At 38.9% G+C, this 14790-nt stretch overlaps 1 protein-coding gene across 1 annotated transcript in view; it reads left to right on the forward strand.

The window, feature by feature from the left end:
* Positions 1 to 388: 388 nt before the first annotated feature.
* The window catches only part of LOC308685970 (N-acyl-aromatic-L-amino acid amidohydrolase (carboxylate-forming) B-like), a gene marked incomplete at both ends in the record, with an annotated part of 56441 nt that continues 42039 nt past the window's right edge, over positions 389 to 14790 (forward strand). The window contains 5 exons of the mRNA XM_081358143.1: positions 389 to 490; positions 590 to 643; positions 736 to 873; positions 1032 to 1283; positions 11475 to 11695. Coding sequence (XP_081214269.1) covers positions 389 to 490; positions 590 to 643; positions 736 to 873; positions 1032 to 1283; positions 11475 to 11695 — 767 coding nt within the window. The remainder of the gene's footprint in view (positions 491 to 589; positions 644 to 735; positions 874 to 1031; positions 1284 to 11474; positions 11696 to 14790) is intronic.

The raw sequence follows: 14790 nt of genomic DNA on the forward strand, positions 1-14790 counted from the left end.
ATATATATATATATATATATATATATATATATATATATATATATATATATATATATAATTTAAATATACATTTAAATTTTACTTATTTTATTGTTATATGTAATTTCTTACTTTCATATTATTTTTTTTAGAAGGTGAGATGCTTGGTGTGTGACAAAGAGCTTGACTATGGAAACAACACATCATCCATGCTAAGGCATTCCAGAGCTTTACATGAGACTGCACAGCCCCACAACAATCCAAGCACACAAAGTAGGACTGTTGCTTCATGATTTTTATTCATAATTGTGATTGCATTATCATGATTTCAATTAATATATGTATGATATATATTACTTCTTTCATTATAGCATCTCACAAGCAAATGGTTGATGAGGCACTGGTCAACATGGTCATAAAAGACTCGCAGCCATTTACAGTGGTTGAGGATGAGGGTTTCAAGGGCCTCATCCATGCCCTTGATCCTTCCTATATAATCCCAACCAGACAGGTGAGTATAGCAGATGTTGATTTTAATGTATAATCTATATAATAAATCTGTATCTATAATAATATAATTTTACTTTAAATGTTTTGTGTACTCAAAAAGGCTTTAAAGAAAATGGTGGCTTCAAAATACGAAGAAGCAAAGAGGAAGGCCAAGGCAAACACAACACGGATGCATATCTTGCAATAACCTGCCACTACATTGATGACAGTTATAAGCTGAATACAGTGTTGTTGGATGTTGAGAAGTTCCCAAACAGGCACACAGCGGAAAATATGGCCCTGGTGAAAACGAACGTCATGATGGAGTGGGCAATCGAGGACAAAGTGAAGTGTCTTGTCACAGACGCAGCAGCAAACATGATTGCTTGTGCAAGAATTCTGCAAGTGAGACATTCAGTTTGCATTGGACATGCACTTAACACCATGGTTAAGAAGTCTTTTGATCAGGTACCAGCTCTGTGTGACATTCGGAACAAAGCAAAAAAAGTGGTCACCTATTTTCATAGCAGCACCTCTGCCAAAGAAATGTTGACCTGGTGCAGCAAGAGATGAACAGGCCAGCTCTGAAACTAGTGAATGAAGAGGAAACACGCTGGAACAGCACTTTTCACATGCTTCAACGGCTGCATGACGAAAGACAAACTGTGGGAGCATCCCTTGCCTCACTTAAAACTGATATAGCTCCACTTCATGCACAGGACTATGAAGCCATACAGCAAATTCTGTGTGTTCTCGCCCCATTCCACCAGGCCACAGTAGAGCTGTCCGAGGAAAAACGAGTGTCTGGCTCCAAAGTAATTCCTTTGCTAAAAATGATTCACCATTCATTACAGGTTGAACAAGGTATTTATTTTTATTTATGTAGAATACTCATTAGCAAATTTTTGATGTCTTTTTTATTAATTTTGTATTTTTGCACAGAGTAAATCATTTTGTATTTAACCATGCCAATCACAAAGGAATTAACTGAGAACCTCATCAGGCGTCTGAGGGAACATATCTGGAATATGGAGTCGCTCAGCATAATGACCACGGGAACTCAAGGTTTAAAAAGTTGGGTTTTCTTCACCAAACTAAAATGACAGAGGCTGTCAAACGGCTAAAAGCAGAATGTGGTAATGTCATCAGGGCCGAAGATGAAAGACCATCCACATCATCAAGCACTCAGTCAACAGAAGCACCATCATCAACCCAACAGCCCAGACCAAACTCAAGTATTTATTTTTTATTATTTTATGTTTTATTATTGTATTTTATAATTGTTGACTGTTGATGTGTGTTATATATACAATTTCTCCTCACACTTCTACGGTGGAAACCTTTGGCTTCTGTTGGACAGTGCTGTGGAGAAAAGCTCAAATGCCACTTCGAATGCGATCGTAGAAGTGGATAAACACCTTACAGAGACAAACATACAAAGAGCTGAAGATCCACTTGAATACTGGAGAATGCAGAAACAAGTCTACCCCCACCTATATACACTGGCATTACAGTGTCTTTGTACCCCGGCCTCCTCTGTACCATGTGAAAGAGTGTTCTCTAAGGCTGGGGAAGTACTGTCTAAGAGGAGAAATAGACTCAGCCCCAACACTGTGAAACAACTTTTATTTCTTAATAAAAATAATTAAAAACCTTATCACCTTTCTGTCATTCCTACAGTTACATAAGCACTATCAGTAACAAGTGTCATAAGCACATTTAATAACAGATGATCCTATCATGATCCTTATTCATTATGTGTGTGTGTGTGTGTGTGTGTGTGTGTGTGTGTGTGCGTGTGTAGAGAGAGAGAGAGAGAGAGAGTAGCCCTACATTAAATCTTATTGAATCATATAAGCTTATATTATATTTTATTGACACACTTTAATGGTAAAGTTAATTTATTTAATGAACAAATCAAACACAAACATGTAAGGCTTTTATTTGTACACATAACATTGAAGCTATGGAGTATGTTGTGGTTGCTTCATCTGCCAGAGCTTCTAACACAGGCTTCTGGCTGCTTTATTTTAAATAAGCGCTGTTCTCGACACTCTCAAAGCTTTGAATCTTTTCCCGGAACAGTCAGGGGAAAGCCTCAGTGATTCATGAGGCTTCATTTCCCCATCCCTACAATAAAGGCAGTGTCTGTCTCTCTCCATGTGTCAGCAGACTCTTTCATCGGCAGAATACTTTTCCTGGTGACGTTGCAGTATGACGTGTGATTCTTCTTCTTCTTTGATTTTTTAACGGCGGTCGCAAACTGTTTTAGTGCATTATTGCCACCCTCAGGTTATAAATGATCTCTGGCTTACATGCTATGTCATTATACGAAATAAATAAATAAAACAAATGATTTTATCCAGCTTGGTAGCTCTCAGAAACTCAAAATAAATAATAAATTATTTAATAAGTCTCTCCCATGCCCTAAATTTTCCTCTTGACTACTGCTATCATATTTATTACACATCATAACAATACTGCTGATCGGGTACATTGCAATTATTACATAAACCAGTATCATGCTTGCCTATTAGATGCAGAGTTTTGTTTAGTCCAGTGTGCCCTAACCATAACCTTGCAATGATTTCCCCCTTCGTACCCCAACCTAAGGGCTTATAAAAGTAGTTCCCCTCCCTTGTTTCCTCTATTCTATTGTTCCTGCCACATTCTCATAACTTCTTTCTTTATTATCGATTTATTTTGTGCTAGGGTTAGGGTTACCCCCCTAATCTCACACATAGGTATTTGCTATATTTGTTCATCAGTACAGGATTCTGTGTCCTCCAATGACATCAGGACATGGTCAAACTAATAGTTATAACTGCAGTGTGGTGAGATATGTGCTAAATCAGCATTGAATTAGGAGTCTTTACAAAAAACAAAAATACACATATGATCCCACTCCAACATGTTCAATATAAATCATTTGCTCAACCCTATGTGCAAGATCCAGAGAATCATGAAGCGTGCTCTGCACCACTTGATAGTGGGTTGTAATTCTACTGAATTGCTTTTAATGCTGGAAATGTGCATGCACTGATTGTGCAAGTTTCCATTTCTTAATCCATATATTAAATTAATTGTAAATAATTGATTCATTATTATGGAATTCATTTTGTGCCAATAATAATGAACATAGCTTTTCAAGAAACTAATGAAAATATAAATTGAAACTGAATAAAATATCTTTGAAACTGAAAAAGAATAAATCGCAGGAAAATGTTTTGACTTCATTTTTAATACATTGCATGTTTTGCTAACTATTTCTATTATTTCAATCACTGATCTGAACTTACAAATGCACTTCCAGAGTTTTCATTTGCGCTTCTGAAGTTTTCGCTTATGCTTCAGGAGTTTTCGTTTATGCTCCCTGAGTTTTCGTTTGCTGTTTTGACACATTTCTCTCGCGGGGGCGGGGCTAGTGGCAGTGTGTTCTCATTGGCTACTGAGGTTTTTATTGACAGCTTCTTGACCTGCAAGTGAAGACGTCAGTGGTGTGTTTATGTGTGGAGGTGAGCGTCAATAATCGCAGCTTTCTATTTCATTTTAGTGATATTAAGTTATGTTTGTTTTTTAATTTGATCTGTATTTACCTGCTGCTACTACTTTGTCGACAGAAGCTTTTAGGAGCACAAGAGATCTATTCAGTCTATTCAGGTGTAATTGTAGGCCTGCATTAAAGTACTGTATACAATACTTAAAATATTGTAGTGTCCAATGTTTTCAGAGAATATTTGTTTATTCCTGATGATTCTTTTGCATGTTAGGCTCTGATTAGGTTGAGCTGTTACAATTTAAAGAGAATACTAACAAACGTGTGTGATATATTCAGCCATCAAGAAAGTTTCACTTCAACCAGGCAATCAAGGTTGGCAACCATGGCCATCACACTACTCATGGTTAGCATGATATACATTTTACACCATCAAAATTAATGATCACGTAAATAAGAGGAATTTAAACAATATGAAAATTACAATCGTGGCAATACAATACAATATTGAACCCATTTTGCATGTCCACAAACGTCCAAAGGGGTCCTTAGTCATACGTTCAGATATTAAACAAGTTTTGCACATCCACAGATGACAAAAAGAGTCCCCAGTCAGACGTTTAAATATTGAACCAGTTTTGCACGTCCATAGATGTCCAAAAGATTCCCTAGTCAGACATTCAGATTTTAAACAAGTTTTGCACGTCCATAGATGTCCAAAAGATTCCCTAGTCAGTGTGTCAGATATTAAACAAGTTTTGCATATCCACAGACGTCCAAAAGAGTCCCTAGTCAGACGTTTAAATATTGAACCAGTTTTGCACGTCCACAGACGCCCAAAAGAGTCCCTAGTCAGATGTTCAGATTTTGAACCTGTTTTGCACGTCCACAGACGTCAAAAAGAGTCCCTAATCAGACGTTCAGATTTTTAACCTGTTTTGCACGTCCACAGACGTCAAAAAGAGTCCCTAATCAGACGTTCAGATTTTTAACCTGTTTTGCACGTCCACAGACGTCAAAAAGAGTCCCTAGCAGACGTTTAAATATTGAACAAGTTTTGCACGTCCACAGACGCCCAAAAGAGTCCCTAGTCAGACGTTCAGATTTTGAACCTGTTTTGCACGTCCACAGACGTCAAAAAGAGACCCTAGTCAGACGTTTAAATATTGAACCAGTTTTACACGTCCACAGACGTCAATAGGGGGTCCTAGTCAGACGTTTAAATATTGAACCAGTTTTGCACGTCCACAGACGCCCAAAAGAGTCCCTAGTCAGACGTTCAGATTTTGAACCCGTTTTGCACGTCCATAGACATCAAAAAGAGTCCCTAGTCAGACGTTCAGATTTTGAACCAGTTTTGCACGTCCACAGACGTCAAAAAGTGTCCCTAGTCAGACGTTTAAATATTGAACCAGTTTTGCACGTCCACAGACGTCAAAAAGAGTCCCTAGTCAGACGTTCAGATTTTTAACCTGTTTTGCACGTCCACAGACATCAAAAAGAGTCCCTAGTCAGACGTTTAAATATTGAACCAGTTTTGCACGTCCACAGACGCCCAAAAGAGTCCCTAGTCAGACGTTCAGATTTTGAACCCGTTTTGCACGTCCATAGACATCAAAAAGAGTCCCTAGTCAGACGTTCAGATTTTGAACCAGTTTTGCACGTCCACAGACGTCAAAAAGTGTCCCTAGTCAGACGTTTAAATATTGAACCAGTTTTGCACGTCCACAGACGTCAAAAAGAGTCCCTAGTCAGACGTTCAGATTTTTAACCTGTTTTGCACGTCCACAGACATCAAAAAGAGTCCCTAGTCAGACGTTTAAATATTGAACCAGTTTTGCACGTCCACAGACGCCCAAAAGAGTCCCTAGTCAGACGTTCAGATTTTGAACCCGTTTTGCACGTCCACAGACATCAAAAAGAGTCCCTAGTCAGACGTTTAAATATTTAACCAGTTTTGCACGTCCAAAGACGTCAAAAAGAGTCCCTAATCAGACCTTCAGATTTTGAACCTGTTTTGCACGTCCACAGACGCCCAAAAGAGTCCCTAGTCAGACGTTCAGATTTTGAACCTGTTTTGCACGTCCAAAGACGTCAAAAAGAGTCCCTAGTCAGACGTTTAAATATTGAACCAGTTTTGCACGTCCACAGACGTCAAAAAGAGTCCCTAGTCAGACGTTTAAATATTGAACCAGTTTTGCACGTCCACAGACGTCAATAGGGGGTTCTAGTCAGACGTTCAGATTTTGAACCAGTTTTGCACGTCCACAGACATCAAAAAGAGTCCCTAGTCAGACGTTTAAATATTGAACCAGTTTTGCACGTCCACAGACGTCAATAGGGGGTCCTAGTCAGACGTTCATATTTTGAACCCATTTTGCACGGGCACAGACGTCCCAGGGCCGGCCCGAGGCATAAGCGAACTAAGCGGCTGCTTGGGGCCCCCTCGCCACCAGGGGGCCCCCAAGCGATTTTTTTTTTTTTTTTTTTTTTTTTTACATATTAATTAAATTAAACAAGTGATATAAATGAATGAATGGATAAATAATTCAATACAAGAAAATTCTGTTTTCATGACCAATATACCTGCCAAAAACTGCTGCTGTGTCTGCCAGTGTTTGAGTCATGCGCATAACCTCGCCTGCATAGACAATTCGTGCGCAGTCACGGTAATGTTAGGCCATGTCACGAAAATTTGATTTGATCAATGATTTATCTTTTAAATTTAATGAGATTCAGAACAGAACAAGATTAAAAAAGAACTATAAACAAGCCAAAACGAAATAATTTAAAGTGAAAGTGAAAGCGGCGTTGGGCTCACGCATCTCTCTCATTAGAATCAAAATGTTTCAACAATCGCGATGGATTTGGATGGTAAACTATTCTTTATTATAGGCTTATTTGTACTTCACCCACGTTCCAATATCGAGGGAAAAATCATTCTCTTCATATGCGCAAAAGTGCTTGAAATAGAATATCGAGGGAAAAAATCATTCTCTTCACATGCAAAAAAGTGCTTGGAAACATCACAGTGGAGCGGTGCTTAGGCTACACAGCGCTGAATGGTACGAATTGTAGGCTACTACTGACTATTTAAACAGAGCAGTGTAATTTTTATATGTTAGGTTGACTATTTTATTATTATATTTTATTACAGCTATAACGAACAGGCTGCGATGTCAAGATTGCAATGCTGTAATATGTTGTATGTTGTGTGTGTGTGTGTGTGTGTGTGTGTGTGTGTGTGTGTGTGTGTGTGTGTGTGTGTGTGAGGCGCGGGCGCGATCGAACAGTGGAAACATAAAAACATACTCTGTCATGTTCATACAAGACATCATTCAAACTGCAAAGTATATGCAAAGGATATTTTGCAAATATTTTTTTTTAATATTATATGTTTGTTTTCAATTTGTTTTCAGACGTTTCAAAGAGTAAGTAAAAGTAAAGAAAAAGTTAATTCTTTTTATTTAAGTATCTATTTTTTATTAAGTATTTATTTTGTATTAATACATAACCTCATTGTATTAATTTATAATGTAACATTATAGAGTGACATTGTGTCAATAATCGTCAAGCACAGGTGACTCCACGTGGTGGGAGGGGGCCCCCCAAATCAAATTCTGCTTAGGGCCCCCAAAAGGCTCGGGCCGGCACTGAGACGTCCAAAAGAGTCCCTAGTCAGACGTTTAAATATTGAACCAGTTTTGGACATCCACAGACGTCCTAGTCAGACGTTCAGATTTTGAACCCGTTTTGCTCATCCACAGACGTCAAAAAGAGTCCCTAGTCAGACGTTCAGATTTTTAACCCGTTTTGCTCATCCACAGATGTCAAAAAGAGTCCCTAGTCAGACGTTTAAATATTGAACCAGTTTTGCACGTCCACAGACGTCCAAAAGAGTCCCTAATCAGACGTTTAAAATTGAACCAGTTTCGCATGTCCACAGATGTCAATAGGGGGTCCTTGTCAGACCTTTCAGATTTTGAACCCGTTTTGCACGTCCACAGACGTCAAAAAGAGTCCCTAGTCAGACGTTTAAATATTGAACCAATTTTGCACGTCCACAGACGTCCATAGGGGGTCCTAGTCAGACGTTCAGATTTTTAACCTGTTTTGCACGTCAACAGATGTACAAAAGTGGGTTTGAACTGACGGACGTTATACAGACGTGATCTGAACATCTATCTGACAACGCATGTTTGCTGGGAAGCCTCACAAATGTTCATATGGATTTTGTTATTTTTCAAAAGCGTTCGTCTGTCACAGCCATTGATGGCGAAGCCGGCAAATGGGAACTGAGTTCATATCTCAATTTACATGAAACAAACTGTGAGTTCTTAGTCCCGTTTCCATGGTGACTTGATGACCTGTTGGGCTGCTTGCCACTCATTTCCTTTCCTCGCTTCCTTTCCTCGTTTCCTTTTCTTCTTTTACTTTCCTCGTTTTCTTTTCTTCGTTTCCTTTCCTCGCGTCTCAACGCCACCTTCTGTAGGATGCGAGGGAAGGCTGCAAAGAAAGAAAATGAGGATGGAGGAATCGAAGGAAAGCTTATTTGTATATTGGAATATTCTTGATCACTCGAGCGTCACTTCACTGTGTCCTCAGCTGTGCTCAAAGGATCTGCCCTTATGTTGTTAAAGTTTGGTTATTTAATAAATGAATAAATAATAAAGATAAAGCAAGATGCCCTGTTAATATATGTTATATATGGTTTATTTAATCTGCAAAGGTAAAGCATAAATTAAAATTATTGTGACAGATGTGAAGGGGGAGGAGAAATTATACATGCATCAGGTTTCTCGACAAGAAAGACCTCCGCATCGGAGACACCTGTGCATCCTTGCTCATAGCTCCTCTAGAAGCTTTCTCACTCCTTGTTCCTCACTTCTCGTTCCTCGCCTCCTTGGCTCCTCGCCTCTTCGCATCCTCGCCGTTCGCATCCAAAATCCGCATTACTCGGCTCCTTGCTCCTCGTTCCTAGCTCCTTGGTCCTAGTTCCTTAATCCTCACTCCTCATTCCTCGCCTCCTCGTTCCTCGCTTCTTGCTCCGCGTTCCTCGCTCCTCGTTCCTCATCTCCTCCCCCCCTCTCGCTTCCTACCCTCCTCCCCTCAAGTCAAGTCAAGTCATCTTCACTTATAGCGCTTTTAACAATTTAGATTGTTTCAAAGCAGTTTTACAGAGATAAACGTATAATTTAAGGTAACAGAGATTGTTTTGGCTTTATAGCGGTTCTTTAATAAAGTTATTTTCCAGCTAAAATTAGTTTTGATTGATTCGCTTCCGTCGCAACGATCATTTGTTATTAAATTAGGGGCCGCTAAGACGACACCATTCTCTCTACACAGACTTTAAACGCGAACCTGTGATAAACACTGATGGCGGTCACATGCGCATTAAGAATTGGTTCTATAGTTATGTGCGTTTGAATATGTGTGCGTAGGTTTGGAATTCCCTACAAACCAAGCCTAAACAAAGTACTGTCGTTTTCTTATAAATTTTGATACAGAATTTTATTTTATTTGTCACTTCGGGGTAGATACGCGAATTGAGTTTTCCCGACAACGCTTTATCTGTAGAGTGGTAAAGGCATCCGAATTTTGGGCAGACGTTTGCTCAGCCCGATCTCATGAAGCAAATACCACGAATTGTATTTGTAGTGCTTATGATACACAGTTTTCGCGTGCATATGATACGCACTTTATGGCGTGTAATAGGCACGCACTCCGCACCCCTAATCCTAACCAAAGGGTTTACAGTGTGTAGCATGCATGCAAAAAAAAAACATTTTTGGCGTATAAATGGCACGAGAAATAAAATTTGTGGTATAGATACGCACTTTCATGAGATTTGTTTCATAATCTGCTGGGCCGGCCCTCTGTCAAATTTTTAAACCCAGTGTGGCCCTTGAGCCAAAAAGTTTGCCCACCCCTGGTCTAAAGTGCTGGAAAAGAGAGAGTTAAAAGTTTCTGTTGCAATATCTAGTTCTTCTAAGCTATCTGGGATGCTGAGATGATGAAACTGATTAGGAAGATTATTGATAAAGCAATCTTTTGTGGCAAAGACTCCCCTCCTCCCCTCCTCGGCTTTGAGCTGGTCGTGACAATTCACAAAGCTAGAATACTGCACTGCACAAAGATACCAAACTTGTGCTGAGGTGAAGCGCCTGTCGAGGCAAGTGTGTCCGACTACAAACCACACACCCCTTCAAATTACACCCCCCTACCTCAAGTTACACTCTCTATAATGAAACAGCCATTGGCGATGTCATCAGAGCCCCTCCCTCTGGATTCGCTGATTGCATAGCTATACTGCTCTTCTTCTGCTTTACTTTCCTCACGTTTAAGCTTCACCATCGCCACCTAGTGATAAGGCATACAGATTGTATATCACCAGACGTGGTAAGTCATCATGTTTGTTTTTCTCAGTTTTTCAAGTATTTTAAGTATGAAACTACAGTAAATTTAAAATTTATGGAAGCGTAGGTTTAGGGTAAGGTTTGGGGTTGGGGGTAGGTTTTTAGCTATAATTAATCTTCATTATATTATTTATTTGATGTTTTACTAAGCTGTAATTTCATACTTCATCAGATTCGAAAGCAAAATTAGTTAGCCTTACAAACATTTCAAACATAAAACAATTTACTTCAAAAGATTGTTTTAGTCAATGACACCCACGCTTGTTTCTTCACGGGAGGCGTAACTAAAGGTGTAGTAGGTGTAAGCTGGAATGGCGTGGTTATAGTACTGCGGTACGCAGACTTTCAGCAGAGAAGCCAGCAGAGTTTTCATGGACAAAGGAAAGGTACAAACACAGAAATAAAGATACTTTTAGAAATTGAATTGCTATTTGGAGCATTGGAATCGCTAGACGAGGGCTTAATGAACACATTTTTATAAAAAACAAAATTGACATTTTTCACTTGTTTTGCCTGCAGCTCGAAATTAGCCCGTGGCACAAACACACACACACACACACACACGCTGAAATCTAAATTGTTCATAAAATAAAAAAATTGATTGTTCTACCTGTTTCTTTATGTATGTACGTATGTTCACTTTAAAAAAAATAGAAATGCTTTGGCAATACATTGTAACAATTGTCATGCCAACAAGCACATTTTGAATTGAATTGAATTGAGAAAGAGAGAGAGAGAGAGAGAGATAGGGAGGAAGAAAGATAGGGAGAGAGAGAGAGAGAGAGAGAGAGAGAGAGAGTTGCTGAGTCAGATGAACTCAGTGAAGCTGCGGTGGGACTGACAGAAGCTCTAGCCATCATGAGTGTGTTTCATTGTGTTTCTCTCGGAGCAAAGCTGCAGTGCAGGGTCACAGTTCTGAGGTCAATCATCAGCCAGAGGACTCGCTCGGATGGACACACACAACGCAAGTAACATCATTACATTAATGCTGCTTTATATGGATAACGCTCATTTCAGGAAGTGTATAAATCTACATTTCTGTTGTAAGTTAATAGAACATTTGTAAATTAATTGATAACTGGTTGAATTATCAGGTGGTCGGTCTGCCGGCGGTGTCGCGTGTGGCGGTGTGCGGCGGTACCCATGGCAACGAGCTGTCAGGTGTCTACCTGGTGAGAGAGAGGCTGAAGAGGAGGGAGGACGGGACAGAGCCGGTTTCCGTGGTAACGCTGATGTCGAACCCGCGCGCCGTGCAGCTGTGTGTGCGTTACGTGGAGACGGACCTGAACCGATGTTTCACGCGGGCTGCGCTCAGGTGAGACCAGAGACAATACCGACAGCACTACTGTCAGAGCTGAAAACATGATCACACATAAATATGAAGTCAAATATTTGGGACAATAAACAACAACTTTGACAAACAAAACCTGTTCCAGGGCTCAATGCTAAGGATTTTTTCTATTGAACCCACCACAAGTAATAAATAAAATAGGCCTGTGCTCGTGTCATTGTCTGATCCCTCCCCCTTGTTATCTGATTATTGTTTGAGTTCATCCACCTGGGGCCCGTTCTTTGTACGTCGCTAACTCAGTTAGCTGGATTGGATTGTTGGCGATTTGGCATGATCTTGGATTGTTTGGTTCTTCAACGCTCATCCTGGACTTGCTGTCATAGCAACATCTGCGCAAACTTGAACCTGCTCGGGAGAAGGCTTATTTCATGTTAACAGGATTAGATCGCGGCTTTATAAGCGGAGCTGATACGGGAAGTCCAGCGCAGCGCGATAGTGCACTTTCTGAGATATATATTTTTCTCGTGATTCGTGAGATTGACGTTTTTTGTCGCTTTTAGGTTTAAAAAACAGTTTTAGTTCTTTTTTGTTGCATTTCCAAGCCACTTAAGACCCAATGTTGTAAAGATTTTTTTTTTTTTTTTTTTTTAGGCTATCATAATTTTTTATGAAGATCATACAATCATGACCATGCCGATTACAGATATGTCACTCAGGCTTCACTAACGTGATTGGTACCATAGACTGTAGGCTCCATAAACTGCCATCAAGGCCTCAATTAAGGGGATTATGTGAGCAGAAAGGGGGTTCACAATGTAAATGTGCTGCCCAGTTACTATTGTGATTCTTAATATTCCAGATTAGTCATATTATATCAAATAAAAAAGGCAGTTGACTAAAATCTTCCATATCACAAATGTGAAAGCAAAATGGCCAGGATCTGTGCACGACTTAAGAATTTTCAGAGATTCCCATTTATGCACATTATTTGAAAGTGGTAAGGAAAGTTCCACAATTAAATATCAAGCTCACTGTATTACATACACTTATTGATCCTAACAGAACTGCATTTCTTCATAGGTGATTATGACATGTTCCTGCAGACAGGTGTTTTATGACCCCATTCCCTGACCCAAACCAGTTACAGTGCAGCTCTAGCCAGGACAAGGGCACACAATGAAATTAACTTTGGCTAACTAAAGGGAAGATTTCCGTGTCTGAGAAGTCAGAGGGTTGCACACCTGACAGGGCCTGTGGCATTGTTGCATGTGCCATATTACAAAACACTGCAAAAAAAAAAAAAAAAAAAAACTTTTCATTAAATATTTAATAAAAGACAAATATACTTAGTTCCTTGAGTTTCATTTAAATTGTTCTTTGTAAAGAAAAACCAGTGGTCAAGTGCCTGCAACAAGAGATATTAGACACATGCCTCATGCAACAAATAAAAAGGAAAAGTTGTCTATCCACTGCCCACCTGTAGGCCTGTGTCTCCTCTGTCTGTGCAGACTCTTCTGTTGGCCTTTCTGTAGATGTGAAATCCTGCAACTTATATTGCAGCCATAAAGCACACAAGTATAAATGAAGTAAAGTTATTTATGCACTTGCATGTAGGCTAGTTCCTCCATATGACAGTTATCTGAGAGGGTTTATTCAGTGTCCAGTGCAATGGAAACAAATGGACATTACAAAGTCTTATACTTTCTTTCCTTTGGAAAGTGAGAAAATGTCCACTTACTGCACATATTTCAGCCATCACTTTCTTGGGAACAGATACAAGTGTGTATTATGTAAAAGTGAACAAAAGAGGAAAACACAATGTCATTACAATGAACTACACTCGGGAAAATGTGATCAATAACTCATGGCAAAACATATTTACATTAACATAAGTTTATCAGTTTTCACTTTCACAAGTCAAAGCAATTCATCATTACTCAAGATTTAACAGTTGAAATGACTATACGGCATTAATTTAATGCAGCAAAAATGATTTTACAGTGTAGGCTACTAAGATCTTTTCTATTTTTTTCTCAGCCTTTTTCTTGGTTGCTTTTATAAACAGACAACCATTTATTTAACAGTGCCTTTTATAAAAGAGACTATAATATAACTAAAAATTACCATTATGTAGAATATTTTTGTACTTCACTTTTATTTGTTCCTATGTTCTAGTGTGGTGACTCTGACATTACAATGAACAAAGTAATTAGTCCTCGCACCTTTTTGCATTTATCCCACCATGACAGATGTGCATTTGTAAATCTGGTGACGCGTGCATTGATTTTTAATAATAAACTAGTGTTTTCTGACAATGTCGGCTGCAAAGATAAAGTTCACGATCGCCATCTCCGTAGTGAACGCACCTATAGAGAGAAATGCACATCATGGATTACATAATCAGAGTAGCCTATTTCTTTTAGTTTTAAATTGTTTCATTTAAAGACATTTCAAGCTTTCTTTAGATGTATTTCTCATGTCTGTGAGGCATACGGCGAGTTAGGGTTAATTTATGATGAGATGCGCTCCAGTTCACGAGCGATGCAAGTGACTGCGCCGGCGCCTCCAAGTCATGATTATAGTGTCTGCTATATTGCTTCTTATTTATTAAATCCATGCAATTGGTTGATAAAAACATTATATAAATTAAGAAACAATTTATACAAAACGAAATTCACTTTAAAGAAAGGCTTTCTACAAAACAAAACTTAATGAAGTGGTCAAAATCATGTCTGACCCACTCCATGTCTCTCGATATATTGCACATCCTATTTTACTCGTGCTGTTCACTTTTCATAATCAACATAGATGAAAAAAATTAACATTATAATATTTTAACAAATATGAAACTAAATACGCTTATTTAATGGCTACAACACATAGGCCTACAGACTCTCTATTTGTACAAATTGCTGCACATTCAATTAATTCTGAATTTTGCACACACAAGTTGAAAGGCATTTGTTTGTGCATAGTAAAACATTTATCAACATTTATCAAGTTCACAGATAATTGTGCGTGCAATTATTAATTATTATCTTAATGAATAATGCAACACCGACGAAGCATGCAAACTGCGTTGTTTGTTTCTTCAGAATGGAATGGATCGCAAATGGATC

Source organism: Scardinius erythrophthalmus, assembly GCF_964197995.2.
Source record: "Scardinius erythrophthalmus genome assembly, chromosome: 2".
In the NCBI taxonomy this organism is placed as follows: Eukaryota; Metazoa; Chordata; class Actinopteri; order Cypriniformes; family Leuciscidae; genus Scardinius; species Scardinius erythrophthalmus.